The sequence below is a fragment of the Dipodomys merriami genome, unplaced genomic scaffold (assembly GCF_024711535.1).
Source record: "Dipodomys merriami isolate MVZ:Mamm:240054 unplaced genomic scaffold, mDipMer1.0.p SCAF_20, whole genome shotgun sequence".
Classification (NCBI taxonomy): domain Eukaryota; kingdom Metazoa; phylum Chordata; class Mammalia; order Rodentia; family Heteromyidae; genus Dipodomys; species Dipodomys merriami.
In genome coordinates, this window is record NW_027203382.1 from 19,093,492 (window position 1) to 19,116,792 (window position 23,301).

Sequence of the window (23,301 nt, forward strand, 5' to 3'; positions counted from 1 at the left end):
TTAAGCTAGGATGTTCCTTTAATTTAGATTCAAAGAAACAAAATTTGCTATATACAAAGTTTCACAATTTGTATAATAAATCAACAAGTTCTCATCACAAATATATATATATATATATATAGTGGCATGGAGGCACAGCATCCAGACATTCTTAAAGTCTATCAGGTATAAAAATTACTCATTCTTCCTTGTAAACCAGAGACAGAGATACAAATAGAGACCATAAAAACTACTATATCTATTATAATCTTAATCTGAATCAAAATGAAAACCTTATGAAGCCTAGGGTTTAATAGCTAGCCACAGTTTAAGAAACAAAGTCACAAATGTCACTATGATCTATATATAAATTGTGAAAGAAAAGACTTTAGGAAAATAAATATTAGTAGAGAAATATAAAATGTGTTGAGGGTTGGTATTGCCTGTGAATTTCAAATTTCAGAATGTTTAAGGATCTTCTTTTAGCTAATGAACTATTAATAAGTGCTTTATAGGGTTTGTTCTGTTTTGTATTTTGTTTTTGCAGTTTTACTTTATTTTGTTTTGTTATGTGATGTTTTGCTACACTTGCAATGCAGTACCTTCCTCATAATATCAGAATGATGTTCTACCAATAACCTTCATCTCTCTCCCTTTTTGAGGTTTATCATGCTACCTAGTATACTATACAATAGCTCAAGTTAGGTTGGACTATATATCACTACTTGTTCTAATTTTAATCATGAGAAAAATTTAAGACCTTGGAAAAAATAAGAGATTTATTCATAAGACTATTACAGATCAATTTCTTTTAAACCCCATTAATCTTCCCTTAGATCTCAATAAATGCATAAAAATAAATAGAATTATTCCTGACTACAGTCTCACACTAAATAAGCTTTCTTATCTAATCTATCATGAACTTCCCTGTTGCTCACTACTTTCACTATCATTCAGGTACTCAGTCACAAAATAGCTGTTATATGTTCTTGTGTACTTGCAATCCTACATTCTATTCTAAACACAAAAGCAGATTAATATTGTTAAAATATAAGTCTCATAGTCCTCTTATTATTGATCTTTCCACTCTACCCATATTCACCTTTGAGTTTTGGCTTGAACATATTAGGTGCTTTGTACATAAGTATATTGTTCTGCCTGTTAGGCTTTTTTCCCAAATAGATCTGTCACCTTCTGATTCAATTCCTTTTCTTGTATCATAGACAATCCATATCCTATTACCATCCTGCCACTGCTATCATCTCTTATCATCACTTGTTTGTATCATCTCTTTTTTATCTCTTGATCACTTACCACAACTCATATGTTATATTCAATTCATCTTTTTATGTGTTATCCTGAAATTTAAATCCCATAATTACATGGGTTTTGTATTTTTGTCCCCACTGTCCAGAAAAATTCCTAACAACTTAATAGGTTTTCAAATGAATGAACTGGATATTCATTTTATACTGCTTACACTCTCCCTAGGAAATGTGTAAATTCTAGAAAAATAACCCATTGATGTAAACATGTACTCGGCACTTAAGTTTCACTGAAAAAGGCAGCAATATTTTAAACTGAACTGTTATTTTCCCTTCTATTTTCCTCTACCCTTGGCAGAATTTTTTTCCTGAAGAGTGAGATAAAGTTTCAACTTCAGAACAGGCTCAAGTTATCTGTAACAGGGCTGGATTACTCTATTATGATGCTTATCCTATAGCCTTAGCTAGATAAGTTCTCAAAAACTAGTCAACAAGAAGGTGTATTTCATCACTGCTTAGGAATCTTTGTTTAGTATGAGTTTACCTTGGCATATAATGTGTACACACACGCATTTACCTTACTGTTGCTAATGAATTGATACATTTTACACAATATTTTTAACACTATTTGAAGTTTTTAGAATAAAAATTAAAGACAATTTTTACAAAAAGCAAAGGTTTGATAATATTTTTCATTGGTGTTTTTTTCTTAATATATATTTTTTATTGTAAAGATTCTATACAGAGGGGTTACAGTTACATGAGCAAGGTAATGAGTCCATTTCCTATCAAGCATTGTTAGGAAATGGACTCATTATCTTGCTTACATAACTGTAACCCCTCTGTACAGTATCTTTTTTTTCTGGGCCTGGGCACTGTCCTTCAGCTCTTCAGCTCAAGGCTAGCGCCCTACCACATGAGCCACAACACCACTTCCGGCTTTTTCTGCTTATGTGGTGCTGAGGAATCAAACCCAGGGCCTCATGCATGCAAGGCAAACACTGTACCATTGAGCCACCTTCCCAGCCCTATACAGTATCTTCACAATTATTTATATATATATATATATATATATATATATAAAGAGTAAAAGGTTCAAGTGAGATAATTAACAAATAAACACATAAATGTCTCTTACCTGAATCCAATACAGATGGGCCAGTCATGTTTCCACCTTCCTCATCTGTGCTTTCATCATAAATTGCATCTTGGTTAGCAGATACTTCAGAGAAGGTTGTAGCTTCTCTACAAAAGGGAAAAGTGCAATTAGTAAATCATTGGTTCACTCCTAGGCAAATACCAAATTCATCAATAAACAGTCATATAAAACATTGATGGAAAGAGATTTTAATAAAAAATAGTAAGATATTTGATTTAGATAAAATTTATATTAATTGTGTATTAACTGTTAAGCAAAAGTTTCTTTTCCAGGACAATGTGAATGTGCACATTATTGCTTCCTGAATCAATTTTTATCATTTTCTATTCTTTAATCAAAATATCATTCCAATAAATAACCTATGTATGTCAGAGCTTTTAATGTTTTAATAATACTAGAGCAGTTCTTCATTTCATTTGCTTGTCCCAAAAATGAAGCATGGAAAGTAAAAGGACTTGCCTATGGCTATATATACTCAGCACCATATAATATTTGAACGAGAACAATCTGTCATTTTATACTCTTTCAGTAGTAAAACTGTGCTTCCTTTCAGATTATAATTGTCTAAACCTAAGCCAAATACTCATGACCTAGGTAATTTTCCTTAGCAATCAAGCATCTATATACACACAGAAAAAAAAACTTGAAAGAACAGTGAGAGGGAGAGCACACTCTAATCAGAGAATATAAATGCTTTGTGAAATTCAACATTAACCATATAATTCCTAAAGTAAGCCGTTTGGACATCAAATCATAAATGTGCATACAACTTTGCAGTCTTGAATGAGAGTCTTCTAGCATAGTTCTTCCTTAGTCATATCTAAGAATTAAATAAATACCATTTAGATCACCCTCATGGTAGTCTGATAGTTAAGTGCAGCAGTGGGTATATATGAAGATAACATTTTGAGAATTCTCTACCTTGTGAGTTCCCTTGCCCAACAGCCAGAATATCTTAACCCAAACTACTAAGTGATTTCACATTACTAACAATCTTTACCTTACTTTTATTAAGTTTATGTGAAATTCTGTTTATATTTATTTGAATTTGTCATCTAAACTTAGAAATGTTATACCTGTTATCTTCAGCGTTTTTTTCCAAGTCTTGAAATTTACTTAACAGTTTATGCAAGCTTCTGATCTTTGTTTTCTTTTCATTCAACACAAGAATAAACCTTTTATAAAGATCGGACTCCAGTGCTTCCTTGGCACGCACACACTTTTCAAACCTAAAAAATTAACCAAACAAACATGTCATTCGTTTTTCACAAATACTAATTTTATTCAGTCTAATACTCATAAACATCTCAAAAAAGATTTAAGAAAAAATACAAGTAAAATCTGTTTTATATTTGTTTTCATTGATTTAAACATTTTAAGGATAAGTTGGCAATTATTTTAATATTTTTAATTTACATACTTGGATAATAAAATCAAAATCTGATAGAAATAAATCTTTACAACTTCTAAATATCTAAATGTAAATTTTTATTCACATATATTTATTTACAAAAGAATGCTTTAGGGGATTATTTTAAGCTTTTTTTTCCCACTGAGCTGAATCTTAACCCCCCAAAATATTTTTTTCATGTAAATAATTTCAAATAGAAATATAACCTTGCTTCCTCAGTACTCTCTTAATAATATTGTAACACATCATGTTTTTGTTTGTAATAAAGCAGTATAGCTGTTTGATTTTCCCACTAGACTATATGAACTGCCACACAACATAAATGAGATATATTTTGTAACTCTGCTGTGCATGCAAATATACACACATACAAACACATGCACACAAAGATAATGAATAAAAGTATTTGATATTTCCTAGCTGATAATAATAAAATAGGAAATATGAAACAATATATATATCTTCAGTTTTAGATATCAAAGACATTTACAGGATTTTGTATTATTTTAATTCTTCTTACAATACTTACATGAACTAACAAGGAATTTTACTTATTTTATTTTTAAAATAATTAAGTAGTTGTACAAGTGGTTTCAATTCAACAGGTCAGATTATGAATACAAAGCATCTTGATCAGTGTCATCAGATTTACAGATTAAAATACAAATTATTTCTTCTAAAATATTCTTTTAAATGTAGTTATGCTCTGCCTCTTTTTCTCTTTTTCACTCTGCCAATTCATATCCCTGTTGTTCTTTCTGTATGTATATTAGTATTTTTATCTTACATATATAGTTACACAAATATAAATTTCAGAAAAATAGAAAGGAGAATGTTGACATGTGATACTTTTCACAAAAAGCCAATTCTTTCTACAACCTACTTATTTAGAGATGTAAAAACTTTTCACAGGATGCAAAAGAACATATGCCAGTATATTTCTGGAAGCAATGACAGAAATTTTTTATAGCAGAGCTTCTGTTAAGCTGTAAACTTCATAAGAGCAGTGAGAGCATGTGTGTTTTTTCTGGCTGCTTTATCCTCAATGCCCAGTAACATATTAGCATCTGACAAATGTTCAGTAGGTATTTACTGGATACGTGAATAAAGTAGGTGAGTTAATAAACACATTTTTTTCCATTTGTAATGTCTCTGTCAAGGCTATTATTTTTACTTCCTGTTCTTGACTATTTTTTCTGTCAGGCATTTGGGTTGGGATGTGTAAAGGCTTTCAAAGATGTTGAAGTTCTACTCCTTGGTTGATGACTGGCTTTTTGCTGTTTCTGCATATTCTTATGAGCATCAGTGGTTCTAACAAAATGGATAGCCAACTTGAGTTCTTTAGCCAAACCTTTTGCCTTCTTGGGCTGTGGGCATGTTGAGACTTTTGGAATACTCAGGCATATCTATGTTCAGAGCCACCTTTCTCAGGATGCCTACTACATTTAACTCTTAAAAACTGAAGCTCATGCTAAATTAATGCTTTGGTTTGATACTTAACTGTGGAGCCTCATACTAGGGGTAATATGGGTCCAGATGCAGGACACTGGATCAAGCTTTTTATTTTGACTGCTAGTCCTTAAATTTATCGATCATTCTGGCCAGTAGTTTGAATCATGTGGCCTCAGGCCAGTTACTGCTATGACAGTGGGGTTTCAGGGTCATGTCATTTGAGCTGCCACCCCAACTGCCAATAGCTTTCACTGAAGAATGGCAGAATGGGTGAATAAAAAACACTAACAGGAATATCTTTTTTTTTCTTTTGCAGTGCTGAGGATCAAACCTAGGGCTTGTGTATGCTAGGCAAATGGTCTACTACTGAGTTATAGCAATAGCCCCTAATATGTACAGTATAAAGAAGTAAACGCCTTATTTAATGAATAAGGTACATCCTAAAATTTCACTATTAGAAAAATTTACATTGTACAAACCCTTTAGAATACACTTATAGATAGTATAGCTCAATCATTCAATTTTACCTCTTTATGCAACTGAGATACAGTACACATGAGATCAATGAGGCTATAGTTGGTGCAACATAGCATACTGCCTTACAGGAATCTTCCCTTTTTCAATGAGTGGAAAATATTCACTTTAAAATCATGATGATAAGAAATGTACTCATTACCTTGCTCATGTAACTGTACCCCTCTATGCACTATTTTCACAATAAAAACATAAAAAAGCACCATATATACACAAACCAATAATATTATTAATATCAGCTTTGTGGTGGGTATACCCAGTTGTATATACTATAAATTAAACAACTGGCAGTATAGTGGATGTGTTTTACACTGGCATCATTAAAAAATGTGAGTAATGCATTGCACTAAGATGTTAGGAAAGCTACAATATTATAGAGATAGAAATGTATGAGCGCCATCATCTTATTAACAGAAATTGTATTAGCAGAAACATCATTATACTGCATGACTACTTATGGATTTTTCACTATTTAAAAGCTACTAATCATAGCCAGGTACCAGGGGCTCACACCTGTAACCCTAGCCACTCAAGAGGCTGAGATCTGAAGATTGCAGTTCAATGCAAGCCCAGACAGAAAAGTTGGTAAGACTCATATCCAATTAACCAGAAAAAAGCCAGAAGTAGAGCTGTGGATCGAGTGTCAGAACACTAGCCTTAAGTGCAAAAGCTAAGGGAGAGCATACAGACCCTAATTCAAGCCCTAATACCAGCGCACGCACGTGCGCACACACACACACACACACACACACACACACGTGAGCACGCATGTGCACAAACCTGCCCATCTACCTTGGCTTTTGAGTTTTTGTTGCAAATAATATGTGTATATCTATATCAGTATTCTTTTCATCAAGCCAAGCTTTTAAAAAAGAAATATGAGGAAAAATAGGGTCAAAATTAAAGAGGTGCTACCAATGTTGACAGCTTATTTTAAGCAAAAGAATGATGCTGCATTTATATTTCAGATGTGATATTATATATAAATATAGTGTAATTATTATATGATATTGTATAGCTAATATTCACATTTTTCTAATGCAACACAATAACAAACATTTAATGTGAATACAACACACATATAACTAAAATAACTTCTATGTAATAATAAAAATAAAAATGATTTTTAAAATCTTATATATGTCTTAAATAGGATTTTAGAAATTGCCACCAATTAGACAATTTAATTCCATATAATTTATTTCCAAATGTTTGCCCAAAACATTATGTACATTTGTCAACTCACAAGCTTCATTAAACTTAATGTGTATATACACCTTAATTTTGGTTATTATAATGAAATAGCTATAATTTTCATTAAAATATTATAATCTAAATAACTGGCACCCAAAGTATTTGTGGCATCACTTCTCTGATAAGAAAAAATAATTAAATAAAATGAATGGTTGTTAGCTAAGCATCTTGATATTTGCAATTTTTTTGCAACCAAACTTTTTGCCATCATGCTGAATAAGACTTTTCAGAAATGTTGAGATGAACAGTTGCAGGACATACATCTACTTTTACTTATTACTTTCAATACTTTTCAAGAGATACATGGCAGTATTCCTCTTCTATAGAAATATGAGCTTACTATGCCTTCTATATTACTAAGCTTTACACATTACCTGCCTCCTGGTAAACTTCTGTCTTAAGAATTGAGCAGAAATTGCTAGGTGAGATTATTAGTAGAGAAGAGATATGGGATTCACTGCTAAGTCTAGGGACACTAAAAGTCAGCCCATATACCATTAGGACAGAAAACAACTAATCCAAGAACTACATCTAAGCCCAAGTCTTAGATAATGCCTAAGATCAAACTAGATGAAAACATAAAGAGCAACAGACAAGAAAAGTTTAATGCTTTCAATGGTGACTATCAAAATAGACCAATGATAGTAACTTTAATTTATAACATTAACACTGAGATATCTAATGCCTTGGACTAACACAGAGTAATTTAAAAAAACTGAAAGGATGAAAAGACAAATATAGAAAAAACAGAATACTAAAAATAACATTTTTAGTTACCAAAATATCTAGGGAATATGTTAAAACAGTAAGGAAAACATGAGCAAGTGAAATATTTCATGCAGAAATAACATCCAAATAAAATAATAAATAAAACAGAATAAATAAAATAAAACAATAAATGTGGACATTTGCTAGTGAAACACTGTAGAAATCATTATATTAGTAATCAGTTCTGGAAACATTTAAATCCCAATCAAGGTTGTAAAGCCAAAGAAGTACAAAAGACAAGGAATGCTAAAGACATAGAAAAGAAATCAGTGGTAAAGATTTATTACTAAGGCTTAATTCTTGAAGAAGATGGTAAACAGCTGCCCCTCATGCTTTCTGCTGAAAGAATAAGAGGAATGACCTTTAACAAGAGTGTGAAACATTTATTACCAATAGACTAAAGTATAAATTTTCTCATTGAGACTATTCTTCAATATTAGATAGGCTACCACAGAGATATAAATATATTCTTTAAACATCATATTGAATTTATCTGGAGATAACGTGATCCTATATTGAAGGCAGAAGAAAAAAGTAAAAGAGCACTCAAGGTCTTCTAATGATTCCATAAGTGTCAATTCAATTCACTAAAATGCCTCCTGTTATGGATTTAATTACTATTATTAGAATAAAGCCAGAGGAATTCTAAATTGAGGTCTGAATTCAATAAAAGACCCATTCAGTAACATGAAACTTGAGGGTTTTTCATTTGAAATTAAGTAGGAAACACCATGAAATAAATATAGCTTATAAGCTGATGATTCATATCAATATTTTCTAATACATCATCTTTAATTTAAACTTAAATCATCTGACATCTAAGCAGAGATCACAATTTTCCATAGTAGCTATAAGGCAGTAGCAATACATTTATTGCTCTCTATATTCATGTTGTAGCACATCTTTCCTCACTTGAGCCTCTTTTCTTTATAATGCTCCCCAAATAAAAATAGGATGATATTTGGATTTGATCATAATAGTACTATACTTTTAACACAGGAACATGTGAAAAATATCATCCAAAATGGAACGTTTTATGTATAATTCCACTATATACTATTAACACTTAAGTTTTCCTTTTAAACATCTATATCTAGTAACATTTTTTCCCTTGTTCATATATATTCTTTGAACAAATTCTTGCAAAAATGAGATAGAATTCACATTTTTGCTAATGAATGTCTTCTCTTACTATAGCATAAATACTTTTCACATTAATAAACTCGTGTACCTAATCGATTTTGCTCAAAATATATCCTATTGTATAATCACATATATTCAAATCCATCTAGAATAGCTGCTAGAGGAATTCCATCCTTTTCTTTGTGTACCTTTTCCCTTCTTCAATCCCTCTTTTTCACATGCAGTCTGGAGTAGTGGTAAGGAAGAAATGATTGTATGTTGGATGGACACTGTCATAATTAGAGCCTGCTGTGAAAACCCAAACATAGCTAGGCCTAACATTAGGTTACACATTTGAATGTTTCTATACCCAGTTACCTAACAGTGTACTAATATCTTATTTCTAAGCTCTCTAAAGATAAGCCTTAGATTTGGATGTTGGAGATAAAAATCTGACTTGCAATAGTATTAAGATTTTAGGAAGTGCTCTATGGACAGCCATGTCCAGGTGTATTTACAGCTCTTTTTCTTAATGGGTCTCACATTATTTGTTTTTATTATTTTTAAGTAGTTATACAAAGATATTTCAATTCAATACATTAGTCTGTGAGTACAGTGTGTCTTGATCGATGTCTCCCCTTTACAGCTTTTAAAAGAACCACTTGTCCTCTCAAAGGGAAGCAAACCAAAATTTAGGAACTAGATAAAGCTATTAATCTTCAATCTGCTATGCAAAAAAAAAAAACCTAGAATTTTCTACGGAGTACTTTTCCTCTCAGTTTGTCAGTTCACCCAGTGGCACATATTGTCAGTTTCCAAAGAAGGTATCTATCTGACCCAATGTGAACAAGAATATCATAAAAAAGAAGACACCTGAACAAGAATAATCAAAATGGTGAGAGGACATGTGGCTGTGCTTTTTAACAAACATGAAATCATTTGCTACAGTAAGACAAAGGCATTTTCAGGAGAGTTCAGGAAGAGCAAATCAAACATCTGTGCTCCACATAATATTTGTATCCTTCACACACACAGTTTCATAGCACAGGGTGCAATTGTCTCTAAGACCTCATCTTCGTACCCTGCTGCTTTCAATTCAATGGGAATGGTGCTGAATACTGATGAGATAATATTTCTTTCAACCTCTGGCACACATTTTAAAGCAATTTGTTCAAGTACCAAGTATCCAGTCTGCATTTTTGTGGGCAATTTATGGATAAAATTTCCTGTCATGATGAGAGTATTTTGAGTTTTAAATATAAAAACATAATGGCTTATCATGAACACAGTGCATCACCTTTAATTTGATTTCATATAGAAATAAAAAAAGAAACCTAAACTACAATACAAATCCATGAAATGCTTTGTAGCACTGACATTTAATACTGATTCATACTAAATGAATTAAACAGAAGGCAAAAGAAAATTTCACTTATTTTCTTATATGGCTTACTAATATATCAACATTGTATCAGACTATATTACATATTTATTTGATAATGGGTGAAAAAAATTAATTTACAATTAAAAATGAATGCAACAAATATTTTCCTAATGCAATAAATACCAGTTGAATCTAATTATGTTTTTATGTGTGAAAATTTTTCTATGTTTAGAATTAAATACACAGAAAAATTAATTTTTTAGTAATTTTCCATACACATTCATAGACAGTTGTAAAACTCATTGTTTCTTGTACTACCTGTATACTCATGAATAGTTTTGTAGAATAATAATGCTTGCCCAAAAAAGATTTTTCATGGTACAGGTTCTTGTGTTCAAGAACAATCAACTTGGATGTGAGGTAAGAAATCTATATATTATTACTACAAATAAATACAATTATTTCAAGTAACACACACAAACAAGATATGCTTTTCATCTATGTTTCTATAGGTATATAAGGGCTCATAAAACATTTTCTTTCCAAAAAATAGCCTTTGTACAGCACAATACAAGTTACATAAAAGACATCTAGGTTACAATATAGGTGAGAAAGTTCATAACAGAGATAATATGCAACTATTTTCCATCATTTAAAAACTAAGAGACAAACCTAGGAAAATAAAAGACTCCTACATGTCTTATTCAGAAGCCATAATTTGGTGTCATGTATCAAAAATACCTATCATAGGACTTTTCAGCCAGGAAAAAAGAAGTCTGTAGTAAAAACAAAAGCAGGTATCATTTAAAATAGTTACCATTCTTTGATTCCAAGTAAGAAATCAATTGTGCTCATTTATCAAGTATTTTTATTCAGTATTAGTCTTATAAACATCTACTAACTATTTTAAGAGGTAAAAAGGATGGAGTCCAGGGTCTTGAGCATACTTAACATACCCTACTACTAAGCTATACCTATAACTATATTGCTAAACATTAGTAACTAACATTACAATACAGAATTCTAATGCTCAGAGTTCAATTACTCCTTATATACTTGTATGTTTCTTCCTATCAAATACTATAATTACTTGTATAATTAATGAAAGGTTTTGTTTTAATTATAGGCTATTCTACATACGTAAACCTATGAATCACAAACCTTCAATAATATGAGAAAGCCCAATGTTCTTTTAATGCAAGAACACTATGTACATACCGTCCTTGAATATCATTCCAATCTCTCAGAAGCCTTTCATTTTCTTTCTGCAGGTGCTCATTTTTGGCTTGGTTTTCTGCAATGGTGTCCAAGCAGTAACAAACAATTTCTCTAATGACTTCAGCTGTGTTTGCAACTTTTTCTAAGTTGAAGGAACCAAGTCTGAACTAAAACAACAGGAAAACACGATTAATTTAGGAATAATATAAAGATTAAGAAGTCCAGTTTTAAAGATATATAGTTTATTTTTTGAAATAAAATACAAGATTCAAGTAGAGTGAACAAAAAGGGAGCTACTTCCCTTTCTACAAATGTTTATCATCAATGAACAAATAACCTAAAAATAAACTATATAATTGATAAATCACACTTACTTCCACACAGTAATGAAAGCAATATAAATACCATTAGGCAATCTATACCATCTGTTTGCTAAAACTTTATTTTTTTGCTGTTATTATTTTTTTTTATTGTGAAAATAGCATACAGAGGGTTACAATTACATGGGCAAGATAATGAATACATTTCTTATCAAGCATTGTTGCCTCCTCCTCTAAAACTTTATTTTATATCACTCTGCACACAAGAAAAGGAGTTAGACATGAAGATATGTAATTCTAAACTCTATTAATACAAATGATAAATTAGAATAAATGATATATCACTGAGAAATATAAAATTTTTGGTAATGTTTAAAAATAGAGTTTTGAAAACCTGGTATTCTACCTTTCATTTAGAGATTAATTTCTCACTATAAATTACTTTGTCATAAAGATGAGATTTAAAAATAATCCTGGCACTAGTGGCTTATGAGTGGAAACCTAGCTAGAGACTGAGTGAGATCTACCTGCCACCCTGGGAAGAAAAACTTGCTAGAACTGTCCTAAACAAGTTTGCTCTAATCTAGCAAACACTTGGTTCTGTGTTCAAACCCCAATACTGCCAGAAACAAACAAACAAACCCACTTAATCCCTTACTAGGAGACACTTTAAATAGTATAATACAGCTTTAATTGTAGTTATGCAATTCTGAAAGAAACACAGTTATTACTGATTTCACATATAAGAATAATGAAATGCAATGATTAGTAATAATACTCTTTAATATTACATCTGTAAAATCATTGAACTATAATAAAAATAATTACATAGCTGTATAACTCTAATCTATCAATAGAATACTAATACTGGATGTGGGGAGAAAGGTAGGTGTTACATATTATTTGCCTGGCACTATTTCTCTTGTATTATTTAGCAGCAATACATTCTATTAAAGAAATATTTATTGTGTTCCTCAGCACTTTCAAACATCATCATACATATTCAGTAATACCTTCTCAGAGTGTTTTTCCATTTTCTACTCAGATGGTACATAGTAAAACTTTCTTGAATGGTTACTTCACCCACTTCTCATTTTACTCTATAGAGTTTTATAGAAGTATTCACATTCAGAGCTTCTGTTATTCCATATACTTGAAGACTATCCAATCTGTATCTCTAGGTAGAGTCTACTTTAAGCTCAAATTTTATATACATATTAATCTATTTTAATGCCACCAGGATATCTTACATAAACCTTAAATTTCAAATGTTAAAATAAAAATTACTGTTCATCTCTCTGACTCAATAGACATTCACAATTGACTCAGTTAACTTTCATGGTCTTGTGAGAAGTACAGTGTTACAGTATGTTCTATTGTTTTTTTTTTCCTTTTTTTTTGGGGGGGGGGTCTGGTCGTGGGGCCTGAACTCTGGGCCTGGGCGCTGTCCTTCAGCTCTTCAGCTCAAGGCTAGTGCTCTACCACTTGAGCCACAGTGCCACTTCTGGCCTTTTTCTTTTTGCTTATGTGGTGCTGAGGAATCGAACCCAGGGCCTCATGCATGCAAGTCAAGCACTCTATCACTGAGCCACCTTCCCAGCCCCTATTGGTTTTTTCTTGCAGTAGGGTAAAGGCAGGAAAGAAACAAGGGTACATATTACTTGTATTTGTATTTCCATTTTTACATGGTGAAAAAGAATATATTCATGCATTCATTAATCAGAACTTTTGAACATGGACTTTATGCTAGGCATCAGAGATCAGAGTGATCAACAAAAATATGTATTTTAATGAAGGTAATTGATAATGCACAATGATCAAAGTGGATCCTCAGAATGCAATCACTTCTCAAAAATCCTTTAGCTGACAAGATAGTTCCGAATACATGAGACTGTGGAAGACGCTTCATATTATTATCATAATATCATCTAACCAATAGTTATTTTAATTTCCTTTGGTTAAGTTTCCCACTGCTTAAATTACCCTTTCTATGTTATACTTGGTAATAATTATAAAAAATCCATAATTGGGGCTAAGACTGTAGCCAGTGTTCATATCAATACAATTGTACATTTTATATAAATCTTAGAAATCATTGCTTTAGAGCCTGGATATTGACATCTACCTCTAATGGCTCCTAACAAGAGCAATTGTAACCTCTGTGCTCAAAATAATGAGGAATCCTAGTGGAGCTTTGTGAACAATATCTAAGGCCTATCCATAAAGAGTTTTACAAATACACTATAAAGAAAATAGTGCCCCTATGTCCTAGCAATCCCACTTTTGGGCATTTACCCAAATGAAAACAAACAAGGCTATAATAAAGCTATCAGCACAATGTTTATCGCAGCATTATTCACTATAGCTAAGATATGGAACCAACCAACCCAGATGCCCCTCAGTAGATAAGTGGATTAAGAATATGTGATACACACACACACACACACACACACACACACACACACACACACACACACACACACACACACACACACACACACACACACACACACACACACACACACACACACACACACACACTGGAATTCTATGCTTCCATCAGAAAGAACGACACCACCCGATTAGGAAATGGAAAGACTTGGGAAAAAAATCATATTAAGTGAAGTAAGCCAGTCCCAAAGAAATTTAGGTCCCATGGTTTCTCTTATTTGCAATAATTAGTATACATATAGGATAATCTTATCAGATGAGCTGAAAAGCTCAAAAGCTAAGTGAAATGAATACCAAGATAATGGACACAAGAGGTCTGTCTTTGTTGTTATTGTTGTGAATGTACTATGTGAATTTTTTTGTTTCCTTTGTATGTTCTTCCTTCTATGGTATATCCCCTGTTGTCACTGCACCCTGCATCTTGTATATACATTTGACTAATCTGGGGAGGGGAAGGGGAATAACAAAACGCTGAAACAAGGACATAGGATGACCCATTGCAACAAGGATACCCACAGGACAGTATATTGGAAACGAACTCTACAACTTAGGGTGGGGGGTGGGGGAGGATGGAGAGGAGTATGGGATGGGGAGAGAAGGGATAGTGGTACAACAACAAGGGAAGGGGTAACAATGAGTAAAGCATGCATTACCTTACTCATGTAACTGTAACCCTCTGTGCAGCATGTTTACAATAAATTAAAATAAAAAAAGAAAAAGAAAAGAAAATAGCCCCTAAAGAGACACAAAACCCTGGTTTACCTATTCAGAACTTGATTTGCTTTTTTAAATGGTTGATTACTTTAACATAGTAGCGTTCCAGAGTGCTAAGACAGTGAAATATCTCACTGGGACAGAATCACTATTTGTGTTGCATAGCTTCTGTTGCTCACAGAAACAGTGAGCAAGCAAACACCAGACAAAAGTTACAATGTGAGAAAATGCTGTACTGTGGGACTCCTAGGAAATACAGTTGAATAGCACATAGTATGAAATTACAAAGGGCATTTCTTTCTGAATTTGAGCAAGTTTATACTATTTCTAGTAATTAATCAACTGTCTTACAACTTTCTCTAGGAAATTAACAACAGTAAAATCTGTTTTTTTTTAACATAACTATAAAATTTTGGTTACTTCCCATTTGGAAATATCAGATACGAAGGCCAACATCTTCCTGTCCCTGCTCCACTAAAAAGAAGCCATAATTTCCACTAATCAGTAGAACAGCAGGATTGGTTTGAAGGTATTATTACACTGATATTAGAAGAAAAAAATTTCATAAACATTACTGTGCTAGTTATAATTCAGTAAATCATTTGCTTACATAAAAGAATGAACTCCAAAGTGGTGATTCTTTAAACACAAGCTAAATTATCAAGTGATCCTAAATTTCCAATTTAAATAAAATCATAAAACATGGAATTGAAAAATGCTAACTTTTGTTTGGTTAATGATTGCTTCTTAAACTATAGATCAAAAGTTCTCCTGCCAATGTATTTTTTTAGCTGAAAATATTTACTGAATCAATCTTTACTTAGCATAATTAAGTTTAACAAACAAATTTCCTCAAAATAATAATATAAAATAACTAGCAATAGTTAATTTTGTCTGTTCTCTTCTTTACCTATAGACAAGGGAAAAATAAACTGTATAAAAATTTAAATTTTTTCTAGTATGAGTTGACTGTAAAATATAAAAATTGTGTATATTTTCTGAAATTGGTAATAAGTAGAGTACTCTCTACTTGTAAACATCTTTAATTAAATTTTCTTGAATACAATAATAAAAAGTTGCCAAGAAAATCATTCTAAAGTTAGTTGTGCCTGACTAGCCCTCCTGAAGGTAATTATAAGCTCTAGGAATAAACAAAATCAAAATCCAAAAGCAACACCAAACATAACACTGTTTCAAAGGACTGGAGAATGAGACAGAGGACAACCAAATAGCAAAATCAATGTGTACATGGCTCTTTCCCAGAGGGCACACTCTAGTCTACATGAAGAGTCCTGTAACTTAACTACAAATCACACTTATTGGCTTCAAGTGCCAAAGAAAGAGAATCATGTACACACATCTATGCACATGGATATTCTATTCTCTCTCTCTCTCTCTCATTCTGTCTCTCTTCTCTCTCATTCTGTCTCTCTCTCTCTCTCACACACACACAATGTAAAGAAACAAATGAAGAGAAAAATATGTAATGCAACTAGAGAGTTAATTAGTAAAGGGTAAGTTTAAATTCTATGTAATGGAATTAGGCAATAGAGAAAACAAAAGATGGGATGGGATTTAAAAAGCAGACCAAGAAAAAGATTCATAAGGTGAAAGATTTACATTTCCAGGCAGAAATATAACATAATATATAACAAAATAAGATCACTAAATTTTAGATACTTCTGACAAAAAGGGGATTCTGAAAGCCTGCAGAGCCATGAAAGAGATAGCATAAAAATAAGCAGGAATTGAAACATACTCAATTTCTTTCTCATTAGAAACTGAAATTCGCTGGAAATTAATTCATTGACTTCTGGTCCTAGAGGTCAATAAATTAGTGCATTTAAAATGATAACAACATAGACAAGACGGTATTTAATAATATTTCTGGGTGCTAGTGGCTCAGAAGAATAACTGAGGATCATGGTTCAAAGCCAGCCAAGTGAAGAAAGTCTATGACATTCTTTCCCCCAATTAACCCCCCCCCACACACACACACGTGGAGCAATGGTCCTGTGGCTAACCTTGAGCACAAAAGCTGTTTGAGACATCACCCAAGCCCTGAATACAAGCCCCAAGACCAACACACGTGTGTGTGCACTCACATACACACACACACACACACACACAATACACAGAAGTTGTGACAAACAAAAAATAAATAAAAAAGAGAGACAAGGTCCATTCTTTAGTTGACTCATACTACTGACATAATATATTTAAATAATGTATAAACAAAAGTAATTTATTGTTCACAGGTTTAGAGGCTGGAAAGTTGAAGAGGAAGGCCACAGTACATTCAGCTACTAGATTAAAAATACATGTGTCCTTTCAAAAACAAAAGAGAAAAAATTGAAAAGTAACATTTATTATGTATCATAATAATGTCATTAGATAATATTCACAACAAAAAAGTGGAAATAGAAATATAAGCCAGTGGTAAATAAAAATTGGCAAAAAGAGTTGAAAGTAAGACAGTGAGAGATGCCCTATTGCTCTGTAAGTTTTGTGGAAACGATTTGACTGTTAAAAAAAGTGAAATATTTATAACTTCGACAAAATAAAAATGAAAATAAAAACAAACAGATGAAGTGAATTATTTCTATTTTTAGGCTATTTGCTATGACTACAGAATTTTCTATAGATCTAGCATTATCAAAAGTATCTTTTTATAGTTTGATAGCATGGCTTTTATATGTAAGAGGTAATTCATCTTCTGAAAACTGTAGGCCCAGTCAAAAGTGATCTACAAGAACTTCTAATCCTTAATCGTGCTGAAAGGACTACTGGGTGAGAACCAATGAGAGGAGGGAAAATAAAGAATAAAGGTGATAAAATACATCATACACACATATGTATATGAAAATAGCATAAGGAAGCCCACTAATAAGTCTAAAAGATTGTAGAGATGGGAAAAATAAGAAACAGAAAGGGAAATTTGATCAAAGTATATAATATACACAGTGGGAAATATCCTAAGGAACCACACTTGTAAAATTAATATAGGCTAACAAAACAGCAAACACAAAACACAACAAAAAAATTCTCTTTGGCATTTAGAAATCCTTATCCATTGTAGTATTTGTTCTTGCCACCATATAATTTAGTTTGAAAGTTTTGTATTTTAAAAACTTTCCTTAATATTATTATTTGTAGCATTACTGACTTCTTTCACTTCCCTCTCCATTCTCCACTGAAACAGAGACTTCCATTTTCAAGAGAACATGCCACAGTTTTACTTATTTGTACTGGCTTTGAACCTATGACATCAAATCCTCCTGGTTTTCATCCTTTATGCCCTCTTGCTCCCTATCAATTATCAGTATTCTTTGAAAACTTCTATTTTTGTGCCAGTTCCTTAATAAGTTATACTGTCCCAACTCCTGTTCTTTCTCCTCATTCACTCTGAAAGTAAGTTCAAATAGTCTATGATTCATCTAGTGACAATAGGAGGATAACTTCCACCTATTCCACTTGTGTATCTAACTCAGTTCAGTATTCTGAGCATCAAACCCATAGGTTAAGCATGCTACTGCTGTCAACAGTTCTAAGTCTCAGAATACTCAAATTTACCATCTTTGAAACAGAAATCATCTATTTGTCCCACAGCCTGCTTAAGGTCTCATAAGCAAAGCCTCTACCCTCGTAGACCAAATTAAAGCCACCTAGTAGGATCAAATTAAAATCTCTAGAATCATCCTTGTTTTTTTTTCTTTTGCCTTATCACAACATCCATTCAATCACCAATTCGGTCAACACCACGGCCTAAAAAGTTCAAATATGTCACCTTATCTCTATCTTAGTTACTTAGGTCTTAAATCTAATCCCCATTAAGTCATTTAGATTACTGTGACAGCCTTCCAATTACACTCCCAGTCCATTGTTTCATTCTCTACATTTACCAGAGTAATCTTTTATAAAGTAAGTTTCAAATTACAAAAATCCTGGTTTAAGATATTAAAGTCTTATCACTGCCAAAAATGCAAGATTGATCATGGCTGTAGTCCCCTTATCAATTCAGCTTTATCTCTAACACCTGGTTCTCTTTCCTAAAATTTTTGTAATCTGCCACTCCTACCACAATCTTTGTACTATTTTCTCATACATTGTATGTTGGTGAATCTATCTATTGTATAATTAAACTATACCATGCAGACCCTTTCAGAATTATTTTTATCCAGAGATTTCAATAAAAGCTCAAAAGTACAAAAAAAAAAAGCTCTTTGCAGGATCACCTGCAAAATTTCTATATTAACTATTATTCATTGTATTTCTCAATATCCTTCATATACTTGGAACCATGATCAATATCTTTGGAGAAACAAAATCAATAAAAATATTTTATAATGAACAAACCCTACAAGCCTGATAATTCTACTGTTTTACAATTTAATAGACCTGGAGGATCAATATAATAAATTGTTCTTCAGAATCTTTAAAAAATCTTTTTAAATTAATATTTATAATTTTTAAAACTAAAGCTGTTCAAAGAAAGGGTTTCTTCTTCTACCTGTCTTGATTTGGGCCTTTTGTTTTAAACTCACTGCTTCTGCAAATGCTCTATGTATTTTTTAATAAAACTTCAAAGGTTGTTTTAAAATCAGACAATAACTTATAAACAGAGTAGGAAAGCTACATAGCTCTCTGTTTGCTAGAAGCAACATTTAAAGTCAGTCATGGAAAAATGATATAGGTTTGAGTAACTTATGTGGTTTTTATTATGAAAGAAAATAAAAACACTTTCATATTTAACATTTTCATATTTAGCAAAGAGAATTTTAATGATTTTGTCTGGAAACCTGATTTATATTATAATTTCATTAACCTTGACTGCAAGGATTGTTTCCCATTATTTTGTGTGACCTTTTTCTCTGAAAATCGTTTCTACATATATACAAATATATGCATACACACCATACCCACAAATACATACATGTATACAACTTTGTAAATTAGATCAAGTTAAAGAAATACCTTTATACAACATGTACGTAAAAATTAGGTTGGGCGCTGGTGGCTCACGCCTGTAATCCTAGCTACTCAAGAGGCTAAGATCTGAGGATCATGTTTCAAAGCCAGCCCGCACAGGAAAATCCATTAGACTCTTTTTTTGGGGGGGGTCCGGTGGTGGGGTCTGAACTCTGGGCCTGGGTGCTGTCCCTCAGCTCTTCAGCTCAAGGCTAGCGCTCTACCACTTGAGCCATAGCGCCACTTCCGGCTTTTTTCATTTTGCTTATGTGGTGCTGCGGAATCGAACCCAGGGCCTCAGGCATGCAAGGCAAACACTCTACCACTGAGCCACCTTCCCAGCCCCCCATTAGACTCTTATCTCCAATAAACCATCAGAAAACCAGAGGTGGCACTGTGGCTCAAGTGGTAGAGTGCTATCCTTGAACTGAAGAGCTGAGGAAGAGCACCCAGGCCCAGAGTTCAAGCCTGAAAGAAAAAGAAAAGAAAGAAAGAAAGTTCAGAGAAGGAAAAACCGAAAAACCATGTATAGTCTTCACTTCAAACTATATTAAATCATATTTAATACAGATCATAATTTAACATTAATTAAAAGGCTAGAAATGGCTATACTGCCAACTTTACTTGGGTGTAATTAGTGTTAAGTAAGGTGGTAAAAATAATTCGAATTGCAAGTAGTTTATCTAATATTTAAAAAGTCTAATAACATCTATTCACTTATGATGCTCCATGTTATATGTCTATATATATATATATATGCATATGTTAATTTTTTCCAAATATTCTTAATATGGGAAGAGAATAAAATCTATCATTTTAGTTTCATTAAGCATAACTTTATGGAAGTATAACTGGAATAAAGTGGGGAAACTGCAATTACTACCAATGCGTTTGTTCTAATATATTATTACTAAAGATAAGTAATATTGAGTATTTACTATATTTCAAGAATATATGTCAGTTAACATTTCAGGAGTTAAATAATATACATTTCCTACACCAGTAATCCAAGCGACTATAGAAGCTGAGATAGGAGGATGACAGGTTCCGGCTAGTCCTCAACAACAAGAACCTACTTAAAAAATAAATTAGAGGGGCTGGGAAGGTGGCTCAGTGGTAGAGCGCTTGCCTTGCATGCCTGAGGCCCTCGGTTCGATTCCTCAGCACCACATAAGCAAAAAGAAAAAAGCCGGAAGTGGCTCTGTGGCTCAAGTAGTAGAGCGCTAACCTTGAGCTGAAGAGCTGAGAGACAGTGCTCAGGACCAGAGTTCAGGCCTCATGACCAGAGCCCCCCCCCCCAAAATAAATAAATAAATAAATAAATTAGAAATAAAAGGACTAGGTATGCTGCTCAGTGTCAAAGCACTTCTCTAGCAATCATGAGGCCTTAGGTTCAAAACTTATTGTGTTCGCCAGGCGCTGGTGGCTCATGCCTGTAATCTTAGCTACTCAGGAGGCTGAGATCTAAGGATTGCAGTTCAAAGCCAGTTCAGGCAGGAAAGACTGTGAGACTCATCTCCTATAAAACATCAGAAAACCAGAAGTGGCACTGTGGTTCAAGTGGTAGAGCACTAACCTTGAAGAACTGAGGGACAGTGCCCAGGCCCAGAGTACAAGCCCTACAAACAACCAAAAAAAATTATTGTGTTCTGGATCTAAGAGTAAAATAGTATAGAGACTGTGTTCAAAGTTTGCAGAATTCTACAGGAAAACTTGAAATTCTTTCTTTAGTTCTATCATGTATATGAATATAACAACCTATATTTATAGAAAGATGAAACAATATTTCTTTATATAATGGAAAAGATAGTAACAATTTATAAGGCCTACAATGTTAATAAATTCATTATTAAAAAACATAATACCACAACCATGAATGCTCAACATTTAAAGCTCCAAATATAGAGACAAGAGTTGAAATATTACTGCACTAAACTTACTGTTTACAGTGAAATAATGCCCTTACTACATAAAATACCAAATGTTGTGTGGTAACTATGTAAATAAGTCATGTTACAAAGAATAGCACCTTGCTGTTAGCAATATTAAAACCAGAAATGTACTTTTATGCCCAAAAAGAAATCAACTGTTTTGGCATGCCATATTTCCACTTCTATGAACTGTTTCCTATGAAGCAATCTCAACAGAGAACACTCACTCATTGCCAAAAACATTTTCAAATAGTATAGCAGTCATTGTTATGTTTTAAAGTAATCATAATTCATTCCATGGGGTGCTAAGATTGAATTCCAAAAAGGAAAGTGTGCTTTTGAAAACACAATACATACTAAGACATAAAATTATAGGAAAACACATCCCAATGGGTAAACAGACTATGGAAATAAATATTTGACAAAATTTTTAAGTTTTTTCTTGAATGACTCATGAGGTCAGAACAAAGATTTATGTTCAACTACTAGAAATGTTTGGTAATTATGGCCATAGTTACAATAAAGTAAGGAGAGTAAGTGCACTTGAAATAAAACAATTCAAAAATCTATGGAATATAGGTTCTTATAATATTATCAGATATGTATATAAATCAATATTTGGCTACAAATTGATGCTTGGTGGGTCTGTTTCCTACCCAGTCCCTTCTTAGAAAGATAGCTCCTGAAGCTTGATTTAACTTTTATACTGATAAATAAAAATATGAAAATTCATAAAAAGTTTTACAAGTTCATATTTTGGATAAGTTCATATTTGACACACACCTATTGTTAACTGGATCAATGTATAAGTCAAGAAAACTGTAAAGAGCTGGGAAGGTGGTTCAGTAGTAGAAGGCTTGCCTGGGATGCATGAGGCCCTGGGTTCAATTCCTCAGTACCACATAAACAGAAAAAGCCGGAATTGGCGCTGTGGCTCAAGTGTTAGAGCACTCACCTTGAGCTGAAGAGCTGAGTGACAGTGCCCAGGCCCAAAGTTCAGGCGGAGGAGAGGGGAGGGGAGGGGAGGGGAAAGGAGGGGAGGGGAGAGGAGGGGAGGGGAGGGGAGGAAAGGGGAGGGGAGGGGAGGGGAGGAAAGGGGAGGGGAGGGGAGGGGAGATGAGAGGAGGCTATAACAATTGAGTCCCAGAATGGGTGACTGCTTCTAAAGTGTCCTGACCTAAACTCATTCCTACAGGATTCTATAAACTAAGTGAATATAGATATACTTTATCTTCCTTGAAGTATCAGAGCAGAGGTGACTTTTACAAAAAAACAACTTCAGGGCTGGGAAGGTGGCTCAGTGGTAGAGTGCTTGCCTCGAATACATGAGGCCCTGGGTTCGATTCCTCAGCACCATAAGCAGAAAAAGCC

General features: G+C 33.0%; 1 protein-coding gene across 2 annotated transcripts in view; it reads right to left on the minus strand.

The window, feature by feature from the left end:
- Xrcc4 (X-ray repair cross complementing 4) overlaps nucleotides 1–23,301 on the minus strand; it is a 193,868-nt gene that overhangs the window by 106,346 nt on the left and 64,221 nt on the right. For both annotated transcript variants that reach the window (XM_070031146.1, XM_070031147.1), the window contains 3 exons: nucleotides 11,547–11,713; nucleotides 3,480–3,632; nucleotides 2,383–2,489 (listed from right to left, as the gene is read on the minus strand). In XM_070031146.1, coding sequence (XP_069887247.1) covers nucleotides 2,383–2,489; nucleotides 3,480–3,632; nucleotides 11,547–11,713 — 427 coding nt within the window. The remainder of the gene's footprint in view (nucleotides 1–2,382; nucleotides 2,490–3,479; nucleotides 3,633–11,546; nucleotides 11,714–23,301) is intronic.